Raw genomic sequence first — 18825 nt, 5'->3', positions numbered from 1 at the left:
CGGATCCGGGGGCGGCTGTGATTGGTCGATAACCAGGAAGCTCACTCCCAGTGCCCAATACAGTGTGATAGAGGTTTTTCCTCTCCGCGGTAACCAACGCAGCCACGTGCCGTTTGTGCACGGCGTCCAACTGTGAGCTCTTTAACGAAGGGTGTGTGTGTGTGTGTGTGTGTGTGTGTGTGTGTGTGTGTGTGTGTGTGTGTGTGTGTGTGTGTGTGTGTGTGTGTGTGTGTGTGTGTGTGTGTGTGTGTGTGTGTGTGTCCTTGCCTGTGGCTGTGGGAAGTAGAGCAAGACAGACAGTGATGGAGGGAGTGAGCGGAAAAAAGAAGGAGAGAGAGAGGTTGTGAAGTGAATGAAGGCAAGAGTGGGAACAAAAAAATTGAGCACAAGAGCAAGAGACACCATTGTCTTTGTACAGTGTCCATGCGTGGTTGTGGACTCACACTGCTTTGTGCGGACGCCTCGTAGTAAACTTCAATTTCAGGATTGTGATTTGTGATTTGTGGTTTGGTTTTGGCTCGACCTATGGACGACGTCCCTGCAGTCGAGCGCGTGCCAGTCGTTGTATGTTGCAGGGGTGTAGGAAAAAAATCCCGTTAGGCGCCCGGGAGAAGCACGTTGGAGCCCCGAGGCGTGGGCCGTCGCGGCCGTTGTCTGCGTTCGGGGCTGAGACTGTATTCACGGGGCGACGAGGAAGAACTCGTTCCCTGACGTTATAAACCGAGCGGGAAGTCCAGTCGTAGGAAACCGTGTTGCCCGTGTGCAAGTCGTCTGCGCAATTATCTGCCCAACTGATGTGTGTGGGTGTGTGTTTGCACCACCACCATGCAACTTCCCCTTTTCTGAATTTGTGTGTGTGTGTTAACATTTTCCCACGAGGTGCGTTGCATTTCAGTGACGGGGTTTTCATCCCCTTCCCCTGAACCTTGACCATTTAATGTCGGTGTCGTGTTCCTGTGTGTGTGTGTGTGTGTGTGTGTGTGTGTGTGTGTGTGTGTGTGTGTGTGTGTGTGTGTGTGTGTGTGTGTGTGTGTGTGTGTGTGTGTGTGTGTGTGTGTGTGTGTGTGTGTGTGTGTGTCTTGGCAGCCAGGGTGCGCTGGCTTCAGCCTAAGTGTCGGCTCACGTCGGCGGGGTGACTGTTCATCTTTGCAGCGGCACCGTACAGGAAGACCAAAGGAGAGGACATGAGATGAGGGGAGAGGAGAGAGGAGAGAGGAGGGGGATGAGGAGTCGTCAGGGCCCCACAGCAGAGGACACTGCGGAGTGAAGGGTGAACTCAGCCTTGCTCCGGACCCTCTGGACTGTCGCTGTCATTTAAAAAATGACAGATGAATCTTTCATCTTCTTCCAGCCTAAAGACCCTGTTAAACAAAGTAAAAAAGAAAAGTTTCCATATGGGCACATACCAGCAAACACAGATATATGTCCGTGAAGGGCTGGTGGTGGTTATCGGCCTCCCGAGAAATGCGGTTCAACAAAGAAAACAATCTTTCTCCAAAATCTCTCACTGCCCCCTTTAAAACGGTGGCGGACATATTTCTGCAGCATATTTTTCTACTAATCTGGAAACTGTTACGTGGATGATGTGAATCGCATGCGGTGGCTGCGCTGCCAGGTTCTGTCCCTGAGTGTGTGTGTGTGTGTGTGTGCGTGTGCGTGTGCGCGTGCGCGTGCGTGTGTGTGTGCGCGCGCGCTTTCAGGTTCTTTCGGCTGCAAGTACGGCAACAATGGCCGCTGCCTGGAAGTTCCTGCTTTTGTGGTTTGAGGTTTCTCTTTCTCACTTGCCCTTTTTCCATGTTGAGTGAAGGGGACGAAAGAAACAAGAGCTTTTGTTTCTGCTTGTCAGTCAGTCGTGGCACACTAGATTGAAGTCATCTCCGTCGAGTGCCCCTATTTGTCAGGAACACAAACGCAACCCCCCCCCCCCCCCGAGCGCCTCTTGAAGGCACCGTGAGCTCCATGTCCCATTTTTAAAAAATGCTCGTGTTTGTTTCACACGTTCGAATTCAGGCCACAGGCTGCTACTCGTCACTTTCAGCTCTCTGTATTTCTTCCATTCAGCCGTTTGTTCACACGGTTACGTAACAGACTCGTACTGTACGTGAAGCACAGAGACTGGATGATGGGTGTGATCAGCGAGCACGGATATTTACATTTCTATTATTATCATTTCTTCTTCTTCCTTCCTTTTTTTCTTGTGCTATTCTAGAGCAGAGCTACGTGTTGCAGTGGAGATGACACACACACACACACACACACTTATTCTTGCTCGGTGTCAATCCGTAAACATCGCTTTCGGGTCGAGCTCGAGGGAATTCCTTCAGATTTGCCAACAAAAACACCCACTCGGCCCGTCGAGGGTGAAGCCGCGCTCTCCTGTAATTATGGCACGATTGGACACAACAAATGTCCAACGGGATCAAATGAGGAGCACAGTGAGCTCTCATGTCTTTCACAAGGCGCGTACAACAACACGAGGGAGAAAACAAAGTGAAGTGTCCACCCACCGACGAGCAGTCACTCGCTCTTAAAAGCTCACACAGCAGAGAGAGCCAGGACGAGCACGTTGTGTGTGTGTGTGTGTGTGTGTGTGTGTGTGTGTGTGTGTGTGTGTGTGTGTGTGTGTGTGTGTGTGTGTGTGTGTGTGTGTGTGTGTGTGTGTGTGTGTGTGTGTGTGTGTGTGTGTGTGTGTGTGTGTGTGTGTGTGTGTGTGTGTGTGTGTGTGTGTGTGTGTGCGCTGTTATGGAGGAGTCACTTCTGCTCCGCTCTCTCTTTAGATTGAATATGAGTCACACTGATAGACACGACCGCCTCATCGCTGTACGGTAAACCACATACTGCATGCTCAGGGGTGCATACACTGTACTGTCCACGTGGTACATACATACACACACACACACACTGGCGCACACAGTTATGTTACGTGTCACTTGTAACCTACTTACGCCAGTGTACGCTCGCTCGCCCACTCTGGTTCTATGACTGTTTCTCCCACACACTCAGACTGACACGTACATTTTACACACTTGTTTTTCCCTAAACACACACACACACACACACACACACACACACACCTGCTGACAGACTGATGTGCTCATTCATCAGTGCAAATCAATCTGTGTGTGTGTGTGTGTGTGTGTGTGTGTGTGTGTGTGTGTGTGTGTGTGTGTGTGTGTGTGTGTGTGTGTGTGTGTGTGTGTGTGTGTGTGTGTGTGTGTGTGTGTGTGTGTGTGTGTGTGTGTGTGTGTGTGTGTGTGTCCTCTTTCGGATGAAGACGCGACAGTTACTTCCGGAGAATCTCAACGCTAATCGGCCTTCGCGGCATCGTGTCCGACCGGAGCGGGTGAAGCGATGCAGGGGAGAACAAGCCTGTAACACACACACACACACACACACACACACACACACACACACACACACACACACACACACACACACACACACACACACACACACACAGAGGTCCTGATGCATTGTGTCAGTCTGATCGTGACCCTGCTGTAAAAACAACCTGCCGGTGACACGCCTTCCAAGATTGACAAGACATCAACTTAGACTTGGCTCAGGCCAGGAGCATTATTAATAGAATTAGTTTGCAGACACACACACACACACACACACACACACACACACACACACACACACACACACACACACACACACACACACACACACACACACACACACACACACACACGCCACGGAAGAGAGAATTGTCAGAGACTGATTCTCGGTTTTCATTTCACGTCTTATCTTCCCCCGGGACGTTATATTCTGCCGCCTAACGCTCTCCGTCCGTTATCGTCACCGGTCGCAGGCTCGCTTCGCTCGGGTCCCACGAGCGCGTTTCAAATATTTTTAGCCCAGCACTGGCACCTCGAAGCACCTCAACCTGGATTATTTTTTTTTTGCCACGAAAAGCTAAAAAACAACAAATGAAAGCGGACGCGGTTGAAAAGAACGGGGGCGAGACCTCCGAGGAGCAGGAGGCCACGAGCTCATTTGTGCACATTTATTCTAAGCAAGGGAGCCTTGACGGCACCTGAACGACTCCGATGAAAAAACATTTCACACCCACACACGAGCCACAATATGGCGTCTAAAATAACCTAAACTAATGAGGTTAGCAGCGCCCTGCGGGGGGGGGGACGACGCACCGGTGGCCCCCTTAAGAGGCAACGGAGGTCGAGGGCATGTTAACCCATGTCAACAAATAGTTAATTCTAATTAATCCCAGTTGAAACACACAGATATGAAAGCTTGGTCATGAAAATATGAACACCTGAGCTCCCCATTCTGCTGAAGGGAAACGTCTCAATGACCGGGTGCACGGTGGATTTGTATTTCTGTTTCGACGTCTTCATCCGCGTCGCCCAGCCCTTCTACTGCTAAACGCCGTCAGATATTGGCGGACATTTCATATCTGCCATATCAACGTGGCCCCGCCGGCAGTCACGCTCCCTCAAGTGGCTGCGTCAATCGATTCGCACCATACGGCGCGGTAGTCGTCCCTCCGTTGTCGAGCCGCAGCTATTTCGACAGGCGGGCGGACGAACTGGGACGTCGGGCCTCGGGCTTTGTTTGGGAATTTGAATGCGCATTCTTCACAATTTTCTGGCATTTTGAATGGACCAAACTAACCAACCAAGAATCGATTCATCGATTGATTGATTCATTGATAATCAAAATACTTGTTAAAGTTGCAATATTTTAGACAGAAACTGTAACAAGTAAAACAAAGTAAAACAAAGCCACTTCATTAAAAAAGAAAACATGATGTGTGGTTGAAAAGCTCCGGGAAAAGATTGTGTTAAAACTAACCACAGTGTCACAGCCACAGTGACTCTACAGGTCTAATATTAAAAAAAGGGTCTATTTAGCCGATGCATCTTGATGCTGTACAATAAAAGGGTTAGGGGCAAACCTTGTTGAGTTGAGTTGAATTCAGGGAGCTTTGCAAAGTTGGTTCAGGAGGAACGTTTGATACTGGAAAGTGCAGCTATCGGTTTTTCTTTTTGGAACAGAAGTTGTTCACGAGTCCACGTCATCCCTTCCTGCTCCGTGAGTCAGACGATGTTAAATGCCATTCCTCCCACAGCTACCGCCGGTTCTCCCGGATGTGTGCTTTTATAAATGTATTTGATTAATGAGTCACCTGAAATCTGAGAACGCGTCACACAAATATTTCAACTCGTTCCGAACGACGCAAAGTTCCGCGCCATCCCCGTCCTCTTTGGCTTTGTATGTAATCCCGCACCATGCACGTAAAACCGAATCCTCAATCCTAGATGATTCCTGCGCGCGTCTTGAACTTGATCCCAGCCCAGCCCGATTTTTAACCTTGAGCATTCGGTGTGTGCGCCGACGGCGATGAGAGCCGCCGCCGATTGGGGCAGGGCGACGACGACGACAACGACGATGACAAACGTGTGTTGCGTGTGCTTTGTCATGATGTCCGAGGCTTTTTAAACAAACAATTTATTCCATAGACCGAAAAACCTAGGCAATGGTGTTTGTCGGACTGCTCTGCTTCGCTGCCTTTTAATTTTTTATGTTGTCTGCTGCAGCACTGTGGGTCGAGGAGGGAGGAAGCCTCCGCCTCACTGGAGCCTCACTGCCGTTGTGACCAGCATGTTAATCATATATAAGACCAAGCCAGGGGCGTCTACCCTATATATATATATATATATGTACACACACACACATATACACACACACACACACTGGTCTATCTCTCAACGTGCTCCAACCCCATCTCCAACACTTAACTCGATTTCTCCTCCTCGGTGATGGATGTCTCCAGCAGCTCATTGGTCGTCGCGCCGCTGCAGACGGCGGCGCTTTATGACTCAGTCCGCTCTGCAGGCGGCTTGTGCTCCTATAGCGGGGCGTTCAAGAGTCACTGGATCCTCATCGCTGCTCCTCCAACCCCTTCTTTCTTTTATCGCTGGTGTAGACATGCATTTCTGGAGGTGCGGTCGAACTGTCAAACGTGGCCCAGGGAGTTTCCTGAATCTTGCAGTGACCCGGCAGCCCTGATAGGAGCTGTTGGGATTCGCTAAACGATAGGAAAGGTGCTTCAATTCTTCCTTCCCTATCTCCTTTAGCATAGGTGACTTTCTCATGCGAAAGGAAAGGAGAAACGGACGCCCCACAATCCATTGCACGTCAAGAACATCGTTGACGTGGTATAGTGAAAGTCCTCGTGACGTTTTCCACCGAGGTCAAGGGACAGTGGAGAGGAAAAGACGATAGGAAGGACAAATCCCAATCGGGTGTCATTTTTGTACTTTTCTGTCGGCACCTGGTGGTAAAGCTGCAAACTGCAACCGACTTAGAAACCGACAGGGGACACTTTATGGTGGCGCACCGCTGATTCCATTTCCGGTTTTCGTATTCTGGACCGGTTTGTGCAACAACCGTATTCACCGCGACGTAGCAAACACGGCGACTCACACGGAGGTCGGGTCCACCTCATGTCGCTATATTCAACTCATTCAAAGTTGATTATACATAAATGAACAAGTAGTTATGGACAATATATTCAATTTCTGTGAATAAGTTCTTCGAAATATTACACACTGTAGCTTTAATGAATCTGAGGAGGAAGTTTGAATAAAAGTAAAATCAAAAATTAAAATAAAATCACCATCCATTTGGATTTGACATATTTATCATCAAACAAACTAATAAAACGTGAATGTGAATTCAAACAAACGGGCACATAAACCTGGTTCTTACTAACTGGAACCAAGTTGGATTTTATTGATCATGAATGTGTAAATCTGGTTATTATTGTGTATTTAAAATGTATGCGTGACGGACGGATAACATCACGTTTCTCAGTTTGTTTATATGTCAAATCTGTGTAATCCTAATGGATGGAAATTTCATATGCAATAAAAAACTGCGTACAGTCATTAACACCTGAGAGGTTTTTTCACGCTCGCGCCGTTGCTTTCGCTCGTCCTCTCGAGAGCTCGAGATGTCTTTGCCGTCGGAATTATGCCGCTTGCCTCTTAATATATTTAAAAAAGGCGAGAGGAGGAAAAATGATTCAGCGGGGGCTCTGCCAAACTGTTGACATCTTCACAGGCTGCCTCCGCTCAGCCGACAGCTATTTTCAGACTGTTGTCGGCAGAGGAAATGAATGCTTTGCCTGCGAGAGTCCACACACTACGAGATCGCTTCTGTCTTTACACATCATTACCCGTCGGTGCCTTCGGTTCCACGCGGAACATATTGCCTTTCATTTTGTGTTTGTGTGTGCATAAGTGTGTGAGGGGTTACTGTGTGCAGACCACCGATAAGCTTATTGAAAAAATGTTGAAAAAAAACAAACCCTCATGTGAGTTTTAAGCCAAAGCAGCTCCTACCTCCTCTCACACACACGCACACACACACACACACACACACACACACACACACACACACACTCACACACACTCAAGACACAGATTTTTTGGGTGTTTGAACACAATATTCTCCCGTCCCTTGTGTCCCGTGTGTGTGTGTGTATTTTTACTCCCAAGTGCTTACGCCGAAACACACACACACACACACACACACACACACAAAATGATCACTCTCTGGTGTATGCGTTATCCCTATATGTGTGTGTGCGATTAACTTCTAACTATGCAGCGTGTGATTCAGTCTGTTTCAGAGTGTTAGCCTAAGCCCTTCTCGTCTGCCCGTGGCCAGGGGCATTAATAAGTCGGCTGGTTGTGTTGCCGCTGTAGGAATCACCAGACGTGCGTTGACTCACTTCCACTCGATTTTAAGATGGTTTGACTTTTTCCACTTGAAGTATTATGACGTGGGTGTGTGTGTGTGTGTGTGTGTGACCACAATGAGAAGACTTTGGCCCGGCCTTGCGTCCGGGACGGACTAATCCATGTAATGGAATGATAACGAGGAGAGGAGCAGGGGGAGGTAATGAAGGAGGAGGACACGACCCCTACACTTCGTCTTTGACGGCAGATCCTGCAACGCCATCGATCACAATTAGCAGGCAGGAGGAGGAGGAGGAGGAGGAGGAAGAGATGTAACTTTATTTAAGAAAATGAAGAAAGGCCAGGCGGAGTGGGCAGGAGGGACGGCAGGCAGTTGTCCTACGGGAGGACGACGGGGAGGAGATGAGGACGGAGGAGAGGTGATGTGAGATGAGAGGAAGGGTGAAGGTCATGAAAACAAGGAGAAAGAGGAGGTGAAGTAAAGATTAAGGCGGAGGGAAGAAAGAATAAATAAAAGAGGACAATGCCTGAAGGTCAGCACGACACGGCAAGGTCACAGCTCCCTTGACGGACTGTTGTCATGGGAGACGTCGCAGGCACCTTCCTCTTAAAGCCACGCACGCACGCCAAAAACTATTTCCATCATGAGGATGTTGCGGTGGTCTTTGTATTGGTGGCAAGAAAACTTGATCGTATTGTATTGGAACCAGAGTTTTTTTGAATTTATTAATTCTCAACATACAGGTTTGGAAGAAGTGAAACCTGATCTGTCGCAAGGAACAACGCGCTGTCGCCGCAACCTGAGGCGCTTCCACAAAACCGGCCTCACGCCGTTCCCCTGGCGTTGGCCGCCAAGCGGGGCTGTAGGGGGCCGGAGAGGCGCAATTCTGTTCCCGTCCACCCTCGCTGCCCTTCATCTCAACAGTCGTCCCCGGAGGTTTGCACCAGAGGCCCGAGTGCACAGACACGCGCTGACTGACTATCGATCTGTGTGGGCTGCGAAGATTGCCGCCGTTATTGATCGTCGGCGATTGACATTTGTCTAGTCCCTCAGACCCGCGCGTTTCAGAGGCTGCAGCCGGAAAATAGGGAACTTATAACAACTAAAATGAGTTCAATTGGTCAAAGCGATACGTATTTGTACTTTATTTTCTTTTGTATTTTTTTTAAAATTTCTTCTTTTCCCCTCCATTATTGTCCTTTGTAGTTCTACGTCTTTATTGTACGATGTCGTGCATCAGTCATAACAATTATTATTCTTATTATTAAGAATGACACCTTTCACTCTTCTTCTCCTTCCGTCTTTTTATATATTTCTCATGTCAGACAGTTAATCGGCCTCCGTCGTCCTTGAGATCTCGCATTCTCTCTCCTGTGTCCGGCTGCTCGTCGTGTCCTCCTCCCCCCGTATTCATTCCCCTGTCTCTACTGTACATCTTTTCGTCCTTCTGTTTCTCTCTCCGCTCCGTTGTCCGTCTGTCTGACTTCTCTGCAGATCGTACTTTGACATTGGGTTCTCTCTCGATCTTTTATTTTTTAAATCCCTCATTGTTTTTTCCCTCCGTCTCTTCCTGCTTGCCCCCAGTCTGCCCCGCCGGGTCTATTTTAGTGGTTTACTGTCTGACTCCAAAGCTCCTCTGGATATGAATTATTGAACACACTGACCTCTGGCTGCACAGCTGCTGTGTGTTTGTGTCTTCCCCCCCCCCCCCCGCGAATCCATTTCAGTTTTTCAAGTGCTTCTCATCTCGTTTGACTCTTTTGTGTTCTCTTGAAAAAAACCAAAAACATTTCTGTCTGTGTTACATTTTTTGTTTGTCGTTGACATACGAAGAAACGCAGCAGGACATTGTGCCGAGTCACACGCGTCCACGCGCCGCGAAGCCAAACAGAACTTCATCTCTAACGTCACGTCTCGTTGTGTGTTTTTCCGCAGGCTGTTCAACTTGACTCTGAAGAAGCTGATCATGCTGAAGGAGCTGGACAAAGACCTCACGTCGGTGGTGATCGCCGTCAAACTGCAGGTAAACCAGACCCGGGACAGACGAAAGGGGGGGAAACAAAGCACGATTGACCGCAGCGGCTGTCGAACATGGAAACCATGAAACAGAAAACCACTTTTGCTAGGGGACGCACATGAAAATATTGTTCAGAATAATAAAAAGTGATGGTATGATGTTTTGAAACAGAAAATGAATATGGTTTAAAATCAAAGTAGCTTAAAAAGTTAGTCAGATTTGCTGATTCTACGACATGAACGCAGTACCAGCAGCTCCCTGCAGGGGGACGACTGTACATGTTCGTGTTTGTCACGTCTGATTTAAACTCCAGGGAATAGATACGTGGTGGATGATTTTTCAAGCTCAGCCCTTAATTCCGCAATTATCCCTTTTAGCTCCCATCAGCACAATTGTATTTTCTATTCGGCTGGATGTTGAAATGTTGCTCAACAAAGCACCAGAGTTGCACTTTTCCACCACGGTTCTGTTGACTCATGTTATTGGATGAGGACAAACTTCCTCCTCTTCCTACACAGACCGAGGCTCGTTTTTTCTCGGTCTCCTTCTTGTTTTCTATCTCAGTACACCAATACATTTTGAAAATCAAACACTCCTCCTCCCTCCTGCTGTCATGACGAGCTGTGTCTTGTATGTCTCGTCCTCCGTCAGGGCTCCAAGCGGATCCTGCGCTCCAACGAGATCCTGCTGTCGTCGGCGGGGCTGACGGAGACCGACCTGCAGCTCACCTTCTCCCTGCAGGTAAACCCCCCGTCGCCCTGCCAGTCAAACGCAAACCAAGACGTTCTACTTATTCCTTCTCTCGCCAACAACAAATTCTTGACTCTGAAAGTAGAGAAAGGTCAACTGATGAAATGAAGTTTTCACGCCCAGATGAAATATTCATAATATCCGGAGGTCAGGTGTCACGTACCTGTTTTTTTATTTTTTTGTAGAGCATCACAGGGGCCAAACGATGTCATGCACAGCTCTGATCGTTGCATGTGGAATTATTCTCTGTGAACTGAAGAGGATGGTGAAAATACAATGAAAAAATCTTTCAATTTCTTATGGACACAACCACGAATAAAATTCCGTGCCCCTCCGTTGAGTTGAGGTTAAGATGCTTCAGTCTGCATCAAAGCGTTTTTATTTATTGCATATGGTATTTTCTTCTCTCTCTATAACACTGTTATCTCTCCCTGTACCAAATAAAGCCACAAATAAAAGCACCCCTGAAATATTTGGAGGTAACACCAACAGCTAAGGAGTTTCTTTTTTCTTCCTCTCTTCCTCCAATGTTAACGCAATTTATCCCAAAACAACAAAGAAATTTCAATTGGCACAACCCCCTGAAAAATGCACGATAATCCTGAAAAGCCCTGCACGCACTCTTCTTCCAGTTATGTACAAGCAAAGTGTACAAGTTTTTTTTTCAAAATATGTTTTTGATACTTCGTTCGTTTGTCACGAGCGGGGCTGATCCGAAATGGAACCCTCTGATTTGCATGAAAAAAATGCCTTGTCTTTGTCGCACGTGTGCAGAGAGATGCTACAAAACGCCAACGCTGCACCAGCGCGGCGTTTCACATCCGCCGTCTCTGTCCGCTCAGCCAGAGCGGGACATTTCTTTCTTTCCCCCCTGCTCTAAATCATCATTTCCCTTTTTTCTAAATGCTGCTGAAAGGTCGGGGACTCTCTCTCTCTCTCTCTCTCTCTCTCTCTCTCTCTCTCTCTCTCTCTCTCTCTCTCTCTCGCCGAGCCAGACATTTTTATCTTGTACGCTGCAGAGCGACGGGCCCAGAGCAGCAAAGCGATTCCGAGTCTTTCAACATTTGTCACGGGAGTCGCTCTCGATTCCGCCTGCCGAGCGGCAGCAGGTGAGATCTCTAATGACGGGGTTATGTCCCAGTTCGGGTCTGGGACTATTAAGTGCTGCGACACCTCAGGACGCCGGAGACGGGTCAGCGGGGTGCGGGCGCGTTACGCAACGATGCCCCGGCGACTAGATTGCCCTGATTACCACGACCCGGCAAAAGCGAGCGTTCTCCCTCTTCATCAGTCGGAAGCCATCGTCATGCTGACGCGTGTTTTTACTTGATTTCTTCTTTTTTTTGAATTCGCAGTATCCACACTTCCTGAAGAGGGACGCCAACAAGCTCCAGATCATGCTGCAGCGGCGGAAGCGCTACAAGAATCGCACCATCCTGGGATACAAGACGCTGGCGCTGGGCCTCATCAACATGGCCGAGGTACCGTGCGGCGGCACGCCTGGTTCAGAGGCGGTTGTCGTGGCTTTTGACATGTTCTTTTCTTTGGATTTCCCAATAGTTCTTTCACTTTTCCCAGAATCTGAAGAGAATTCATCACCTATTGTTAAAACCCCCCCCCCCCCACTAAGATTCTTCATTTTAAAAACAAACACACGAGGCGCCGTCACTTAAAAAGCAATTTACTGTAACTTGCGTTATTAGGGGCTCCATATTGTCTGATTCTTCATTTCCCAAAACAATAAAAAACAAAATGTCACCATCAGACACAGTTAACAGTGAAGAAAGTTCCCACAGCTCCGGAGCATTTCTGTGTGTGTTCGGCCTTCGTTGTCGTGTCAGCGGAGTCTCGTCCTCTGCCGCCACACAAACGGTCCCAGCTGAGCCGAGCTGTTAACCCGACAAAATGCCGGTCACGGGCTCGTTTTCCTTCCAGCCTCCCTCCCTCCCTCCCTCCCTCCCTCCCTCCCGCCTCTCTCGCTGTAACCTGATTTCGCCTGAGTGTCGCCGCAAAGTGATTTCTAACCCAATATCAGAGCGAATGTGACCGTCTCCTCCTCCCATCTGCGCGTGTGCGTGTGTGTGTGTGTGTGTGTGTGTGTCGATATGAAAACTTTTATTTTACAGAATAAACCGACGCGGAAAGGATTTGCACTCGTGTTTTCGTTTTTACTTTTTACCTAATTCAAGTTCTTTATACTCGGTTGTATTTTTGTTTTCTTTCTCTTAAAAGTTATTTATGATCAATTTTAAGGTTAAACTGTAAAACATCAAGCCCCATTTAAATTTCTTGGTCATGAGGGTTAGGTATAATTGTATGTATATACATATATTGGCCGATTGGTCGATATCTGAATTATTTTACTCTCCAACATGATGTGATAACACTTCATACATTTTTTTAATGTAACCAGTAACCATAAGTCTTCAGTGATGAGTTGCCTCTTTTGCGGTTTCTTAAAAAACACATTAAAATAGAATGACAGACTATATCCTTTTATTCCCCCCCCCCACACGATTTAATAATTCAACATCATGAAATTTAACAATTTAACTACAACCTCTGATGCTGCAGCGATGGAAAGGAACACTTAGAATCTCTAATTATCTGTGTGATAATTCACTTGACACTGTAAATGTATTTAATAAAGAATTTCAGAGGATGAACCTGGAATAAATCCATCAGTGGACTTAGTCTCTATGAGGGGAAATAGACTGTAGGGAAAAAAATTAAAATAGTAAACGCAGTAAAATAGTTTCTGGAAAATGGTTCAAATCGGCAGCTTTGTTTTCTTTTCTTCGCACCGCGGCAGCGTGCGTCTGTGTTCGACGTGTGGGAGAGAGAGAGTCACTCATTTACACAAACACACAGCGGAGACGTGATGCTGCCTCACACGTTCCACCTTCTTCATCCGTCGTTAGTCTTTCGTTTCATTAATCCCCGACCGCTATTGTTGTTCATCTTCTCCGCCCACACCCCCGGCCTCATTGTTCCCTTATCGTCCTTCCTCTCGACGTCTGCCTCTCGTCTGTCCTCAGTTCTGTCCTCAGTTCTGTCTGCCAAAGTTCCGTCTCCCCTCCTCCTTCCCGTCTTCCTCTGATGCCGCTTAAATCACGCGCTGTCCACCACGAGCTCCTTCTCCCTGAATATTTCTTCAGAAGTTCATGCATCTGGCTTCTTCCGAGAAAAACAGTTTTTTTTAGCACGACAGGTTCTTGTTTAAACCACTTTCAGTGTGAGTCAATGTGAGGAGTTGAAAACCTTCACCTCTCTCGTTTAAAAGACTGAAAAATCAATATCCATTAATGATGTAGAATCGCCAGAGGTAGATGTAAGGGATGAAATAATATTCTACTCAGATATGAGCAACATTGCAAAGAAAGTTTATCAGCCAGGAGACATCGCAAGAGTTAGACCCTACCTTTTTTTTATTACTTTTTTTTTGAGTTGTAGACGCATTTTTATTACATATAAAAATCATAATTTTTTACATGTACAGTATATAAATCATAATCATAGATTCAACACGTACACATAAAACAAAGACAGGTCCCCAAAAGACACCGATTCAAACGGATTCGTAAATAAATAAATAAATTAAAAAAATTAAAAAAGCTATATAATATATAATAACCTATTTTTATGCTATTGAATTTAATAGATTCAACCGTGTGATTTTCTTTTCTTATATTGCTGTGTTTTTGAAATCCAAGATTGTATTGTTTGAACATTGTTTTAATCATTTTTTTATTGTCTTAATATGTTTTTTTAAGCTTCTGTGCGATATCCATAAAGTTTATTTATTATTATTACAATGTGAGACTTAAATTGAGTCTTCTTTTAGGCCCCACTGCAGAAGCTTTCATGATATGTTGTTCCTCATCGCTCCATGAAATGAAAGCAAATCTACTCAAATTACATTAAAATATGATACCGTATAACGTAAATCCGTCTCCCAGGTGATGCAGCACCCCAGCGAAGGGGCCCAGGTCCTGGGGCTCCACAGCCAGCTGAAGGACGCCTCGGTGCCCGTGGCCGAGGTGCGGGTCTACTCCCTGTCCAGCCAGCCCATCGACCACGAGGGGCCCAAAGCCAAAATGTCCGGTAAGCCCCGCCGGTCCGTCCTCAAACTGCCCCCCCCCCCCCCTCCTCGTCATACGATTTCCTCACCGCGCCCCTCCTCCGTCTCTCCAGATCGCTCGCCCGACATCGACAACTACTCGGAGGAAGAGGAGGAGAGCTACTCGTCGGAGCAGGAGGGCAGCGACGACCCCGTCCATGGGCAGGTATGTGTGTCGGAGTCAGACAAAAAGGATTTCAGAGTCCAAGTGGAATCCCGTTAACAGACGAAGGATATTGATTTTAAATGAGTTCTACTGCAGCCGACTCTTTCGCTGACCTTGGCGTAATCCCCTGGGAACAAGGAAAACCAGAAGGCCCAGGACATATTATTGTATTTTCGTGATTTTTTTTTCTTCTATGATTTTTAATCTTTTGACACAGTTATGGCTAAAATCTGTTTTTTTAATCATTGGTCGAGAGCGGTCGGACGAACAGAAGGGAGCAAAGGTGAACTTTGAAATTATTTTCTAAACTGTTCTGTTTTAGACCATCAACACTTGCGGCATAAAAAAAAAGGATCATTACGTACAATTTGTGCATCGTCTGAATAAACGGCCGACATCCCATGTCTTCCCGGCCACTTTGGACTTTCCCAGTTGCCACAACTCGGCAACGACTTTAACGAATTACCAGAATTGCCGCTCGTCCAAAACAAACGACATGACGTGAGAGAGTAACGTTGATGTCATTCTATATTTTTTCAACAATATGTCCGTCCACGTGTCGCCGGACTTTGTGACCTCTTCCAAAGATGCACGTCTTTAAACAATGCCTCAGAACCGCGTGGTTTCATAACTCAAACTTGATTTTATTTGCCTGGGGAACTATTTTCTTTAAGCTGCGGATTAACACACGTGTGCATCAAGTGCACCGGGGGCAGTGGACATAACGTCGCCCCCTGTCGTCAAGGTTTTTTTTGAAATAGTTTGTGTTGAGACATTTTTTCCTCCTCTTCTTCCTGTCGCCCTCTCTCTCTCTCTCTCTCTCTCTCTCAGTATCTGTTCGACGAGGACGAGGAGGTGAGGAAGAAGAAGCCGAGGCGCAAGCTCGCCTCCAACGCCGCCATCACCAGAGTGAGAAAAAGAAAAACAACGCCTCGGCTCATTCATCCACGCCGCCTCCACATCCCTTCCTCTCTCTCATCCCTCTCTTCTCTCTGAAGCAGCGTGTGTCGTCTGTAAAGCAATTTACGGCAAAACCTGCTTCGTGAAAAAAAGGAGCCCTTTCCAATAAATTTGATTCGACTGGCTCACGCGTACACGCGTACGCAGCCACTCCCGACGCGATTGATGTTCGTCAGAAGACAACCAGGAGCATCGTCGTTTCGAAAATGGATTTTCCCAAGTGCTGTTGAGTTTCCTCCCGTCGAAACATACTGTCGCCTCCAGTGAAACTTGAGTGTTTCGGGTTTGTAGAGAGTGACGAGATAAACAGGAGAGGAATTAGATTTGATTATACGCCAGTGTCTGTCATATCACAGAAACGGCCCCGACTCTGTGTCATTAACTGCTGCTGCTCTGAGTCATCGAGCGTGAAAGAAAGAGAAGGGGAAATGATGGATCGTATCTCGCTGCTGTCGTCTCCGTCTACGCTGTGCGTCCCCTGCGTCGCACACACACACGCGCGCACACACGCGCGCGAGTGCGAACTCGTCGCCCTCCTCTTCATTTTCCTGCTTTCTTTCTCCACAGCAACCGAACATCAAGCAGAAGTTTGTCGCCCTGCTGAAGAGGTTTAAAGTCACAGACGAGGTGGGCGTCTCCTCTTCCTCACCTCGTGACACCCCCCCCCCCCCCCCCTTCTGCCCCCAGACTTGTATAACACCTCTGCTTCGTACGCAAGGTTTCAGTGTGTGTGCGTGTGTGTGTGTGTGTGTGTGTGTGTGTGCGTGTGTGTGTCGAGGTGTCGCTGAAGTCGACTCGTCTTTTCAGTTCTGCTTTGAAGACGCGCAGAGACGTGTTTGTGTGTGTGTGAGTACACGTGTGTGTGTGTGTGTGTGGGAGAGATTTTGCAGAACAACTGAGGTTCAGCTGGCAGCTCGGAAAAAAAACAAGGACAAAACATAGGCAACGCTTAATCACTGTAGATTAAAATAGTCTGCGAGTGTACGTGTGTGTGAGTGTGTGTGTCGTATTGACAAAGATAAAAACATTATCGGTATTTGATACTTATCCTCTGGGTTTAGGTTATTGGAATCAGTGTCAGGAGAAAACAAGAATTAGAGGATGCTGCCTCTTTGATTTTATGGAACTATATATATATATATATATATATATATATATATATACTTTGACATGTATCTTTCTGTGTGTTTACTGTACATGCATGAAGAAAGACCACGTTGATACGACAGTATCCAGGTTCAGCATGTACTGACGATCCTGTCTGGTCCACGTGACTCACTCTGACTTTAACACAGTGGCTTGTAAACATCTTGTGTCTCTTTCCCTTTTTACCTGCTGGGAAATCCCCGACCCTGCAAAGCCTTGTGGGGTACATTCTTTAATGTCAGCGTGTTGCTATTATCTTCTCACATTCCTGTGCGTGGCTTCCAGGTCGGTTTCGGCCTGGAGCACGTGAGCAGGGAGCAGATCCAGGAGGTGGAGGAGGACCTGGACGAGCTCTACGACAGCCTGGAGATGTACAACCCCAGCGACAGCGGGCCGGAGATGGAGGAGACGGACAGCATCCTCAGCACGCCCAAGCCAAAACTACGGTAATGGTCACGCACGCACGCACGCACGCACGCACACACACACACACACACACACACACACATCTACCTGCTTCCTCGCCTTTGTGATAGGACTCAGGACTTAGACAAGTCAGAGCCCCCTCTGTTGGTGGAAACTGCTCATTACATGCCGGTTAACTTGGAATTGATCGAAATGCAACTTTAAGCCAAAACTTCCAAATATAAATATATATTATATTAGAAAAAGCTAATCTAATTCCCTATGGTTTTCCTTAAAATATATATTTTTTTATTTCCTAAAGTGAAATACTAATTATTCAACTCACAGCAGGGATTTTCTATGATCATAATTATTGTTTGGAGAAAAAAAAGTCTGATAGCATCAAAATAGCTCTTGAGTGAAAATATATATATATACATTCAAATAGTCTTGTCTTGTTAAGGAGGTCAAACAATAACAAATGAGCCATTTTTAAATCCTTCTTAAAACTTATTTTTGGTCATTTATTTGTATTTCACTGTGCTTTTGTTTCTCTCTTCTTTCTATTCCTATCTTTTTTTCCTCTCTCCTTATTTTAGTGGCCTACAAAGACTCGGTTATAAAAAATCACGTTGTGACACATGAAAAGAGAAATATAAATAGATCACAACTATAACTTATGGACTCTTTGTCGTCTTCCTTCCTCTGTCTATCTTGGATAATGAATATGTGTCATATGTACGTGCAGTTTTCACTCTAGAAGCCACCATTTGAATAAAAAGATGTTATCTTGATGTGCCCGTTTGTTCAGGCCGTTCTTCGAGGGAATGTCTCAGTCCAGCTCGCAGACGGAGATCGGCAGCCTGAACAGCAAAGGCAGTTTGGGCCGAGACCCGTTCAGCCCGGTGAGTAACGGAGATTCACGAGGAGGCGTCGGCGGGAAACGGCCCTCGTGGTGGTGATTTGTTTTCCCCGTTGCCATGTCAGGAGGGACTGTAAATCTTTCATTGCCCCCTCTGAAGGGACGTCTGAGGTGCAACACACAAATATGAAAACCGCAAACTCTGCAGCTGACGTTCCAGTGAGCGGCGTCGAGCTGATTATTTCCTCCATTAATCGACCCGTGTTTCCCCACACGTCAAGACGGCGTTTTGTTTTGCCCACCCACCGCAGATTCTCAGTTTTCTGTCACAGAGGAGCAAAGAAACCAGAAATGATTCACATTTCAGAAGCAGAAATCAGAGATTTTTTTCTTCTTCATAAAAACTACCTCAACCGATTAATCGATGATCAAAATAGTTGCCGATTAATTTAGTAGTCGATTACTAATCGATTAACTGTTGCTGCTCTAGCTGATATCATGGAGGGTTTTTCTATAAATGATTAATTGCTGAGTTTTTGTAAAGGAAATCATTGCTATCATCAAAAACCACCTAACTTATTCAAACAATCTTCTCTTCTTCCTGGTGAATTACTGGAAACCCGTCGTCCCTGCGGCTCCACAGAGTCTCCAGACAAACAATC

The 18825-nt window shown here is 46.7% G+C and overlaps 1 protein-coding gene across 6 annotated transcripts in view; it reads left to right on the top strand.

Annotated features, from left to right (window-relative positions):
* The window catches only part of LOC118283763 (phosphofurin acidic cluster sorting protein 1), a 35515-nt gene that overhangs the window by 5904 nt on the left and 10786 nt on the right, over positions 1 to 18825 (top strand). For 4 of the 6 annotated variants that reach the window (XM_035606116.2, XM_035606133.2, XM_035606125.2 and 1 more), the window contains exons 2-10: positions 9673 to 9760; positions 10406 to 10495; positions 11860 to 11985; positions 14464 to 14608; positions 14699 to 14790; positions 15622 to 15699; positions 16318 to 16377; positions 17182 to 17342; positions 18113 to 18206. In XM_035606116.2, coding sequence (XP_035462009.1) covers positions 9673 to 9760; positions 10406 to 10495; positions 11860 to 11985; positions 14464 to 14608; positions 14699 to 14790; positions 15622 to 15699; positions 16318 to 16377; positions 17182 to 17342; positions 18113 to 18206 — 934 coding nt within the window. The remainder of the gene's footprint in view (positions 1 to 9672; positions 9761 to 10405; positions 10496 to 11859; positions 11986 to 14463; positions 14609 to 14698; positions 14791 to 15621; positions 15700 to 16317; positions 16378 to 17181; positions 17343 to 18112; positions 18207 to 18825) is intronic. The other 2 variants (XM_035606140.2, XM_035606147.2) reach the window with 2 other exon arrangements.

This window comes from Scophthalmus maximus, chromosome 12 (genome assembly GCF_022379125.1).
Source record: "Scophthalmus maximus strain ysfricsl-2021 chromosome 12, ASM2237912v1, whole genome shotgun sequence".
NCBI lineage: Eukaryota > Metazoa > Chordata > Actinopteri > Pleuronectiformes > Scophthalmidae > Scophthalmus > Scophthalmus maximus.
Note: the sequence above shows the minus strand (reverse complement) of the source record. Positions and strands in the feature narration are given on the sequence as shown.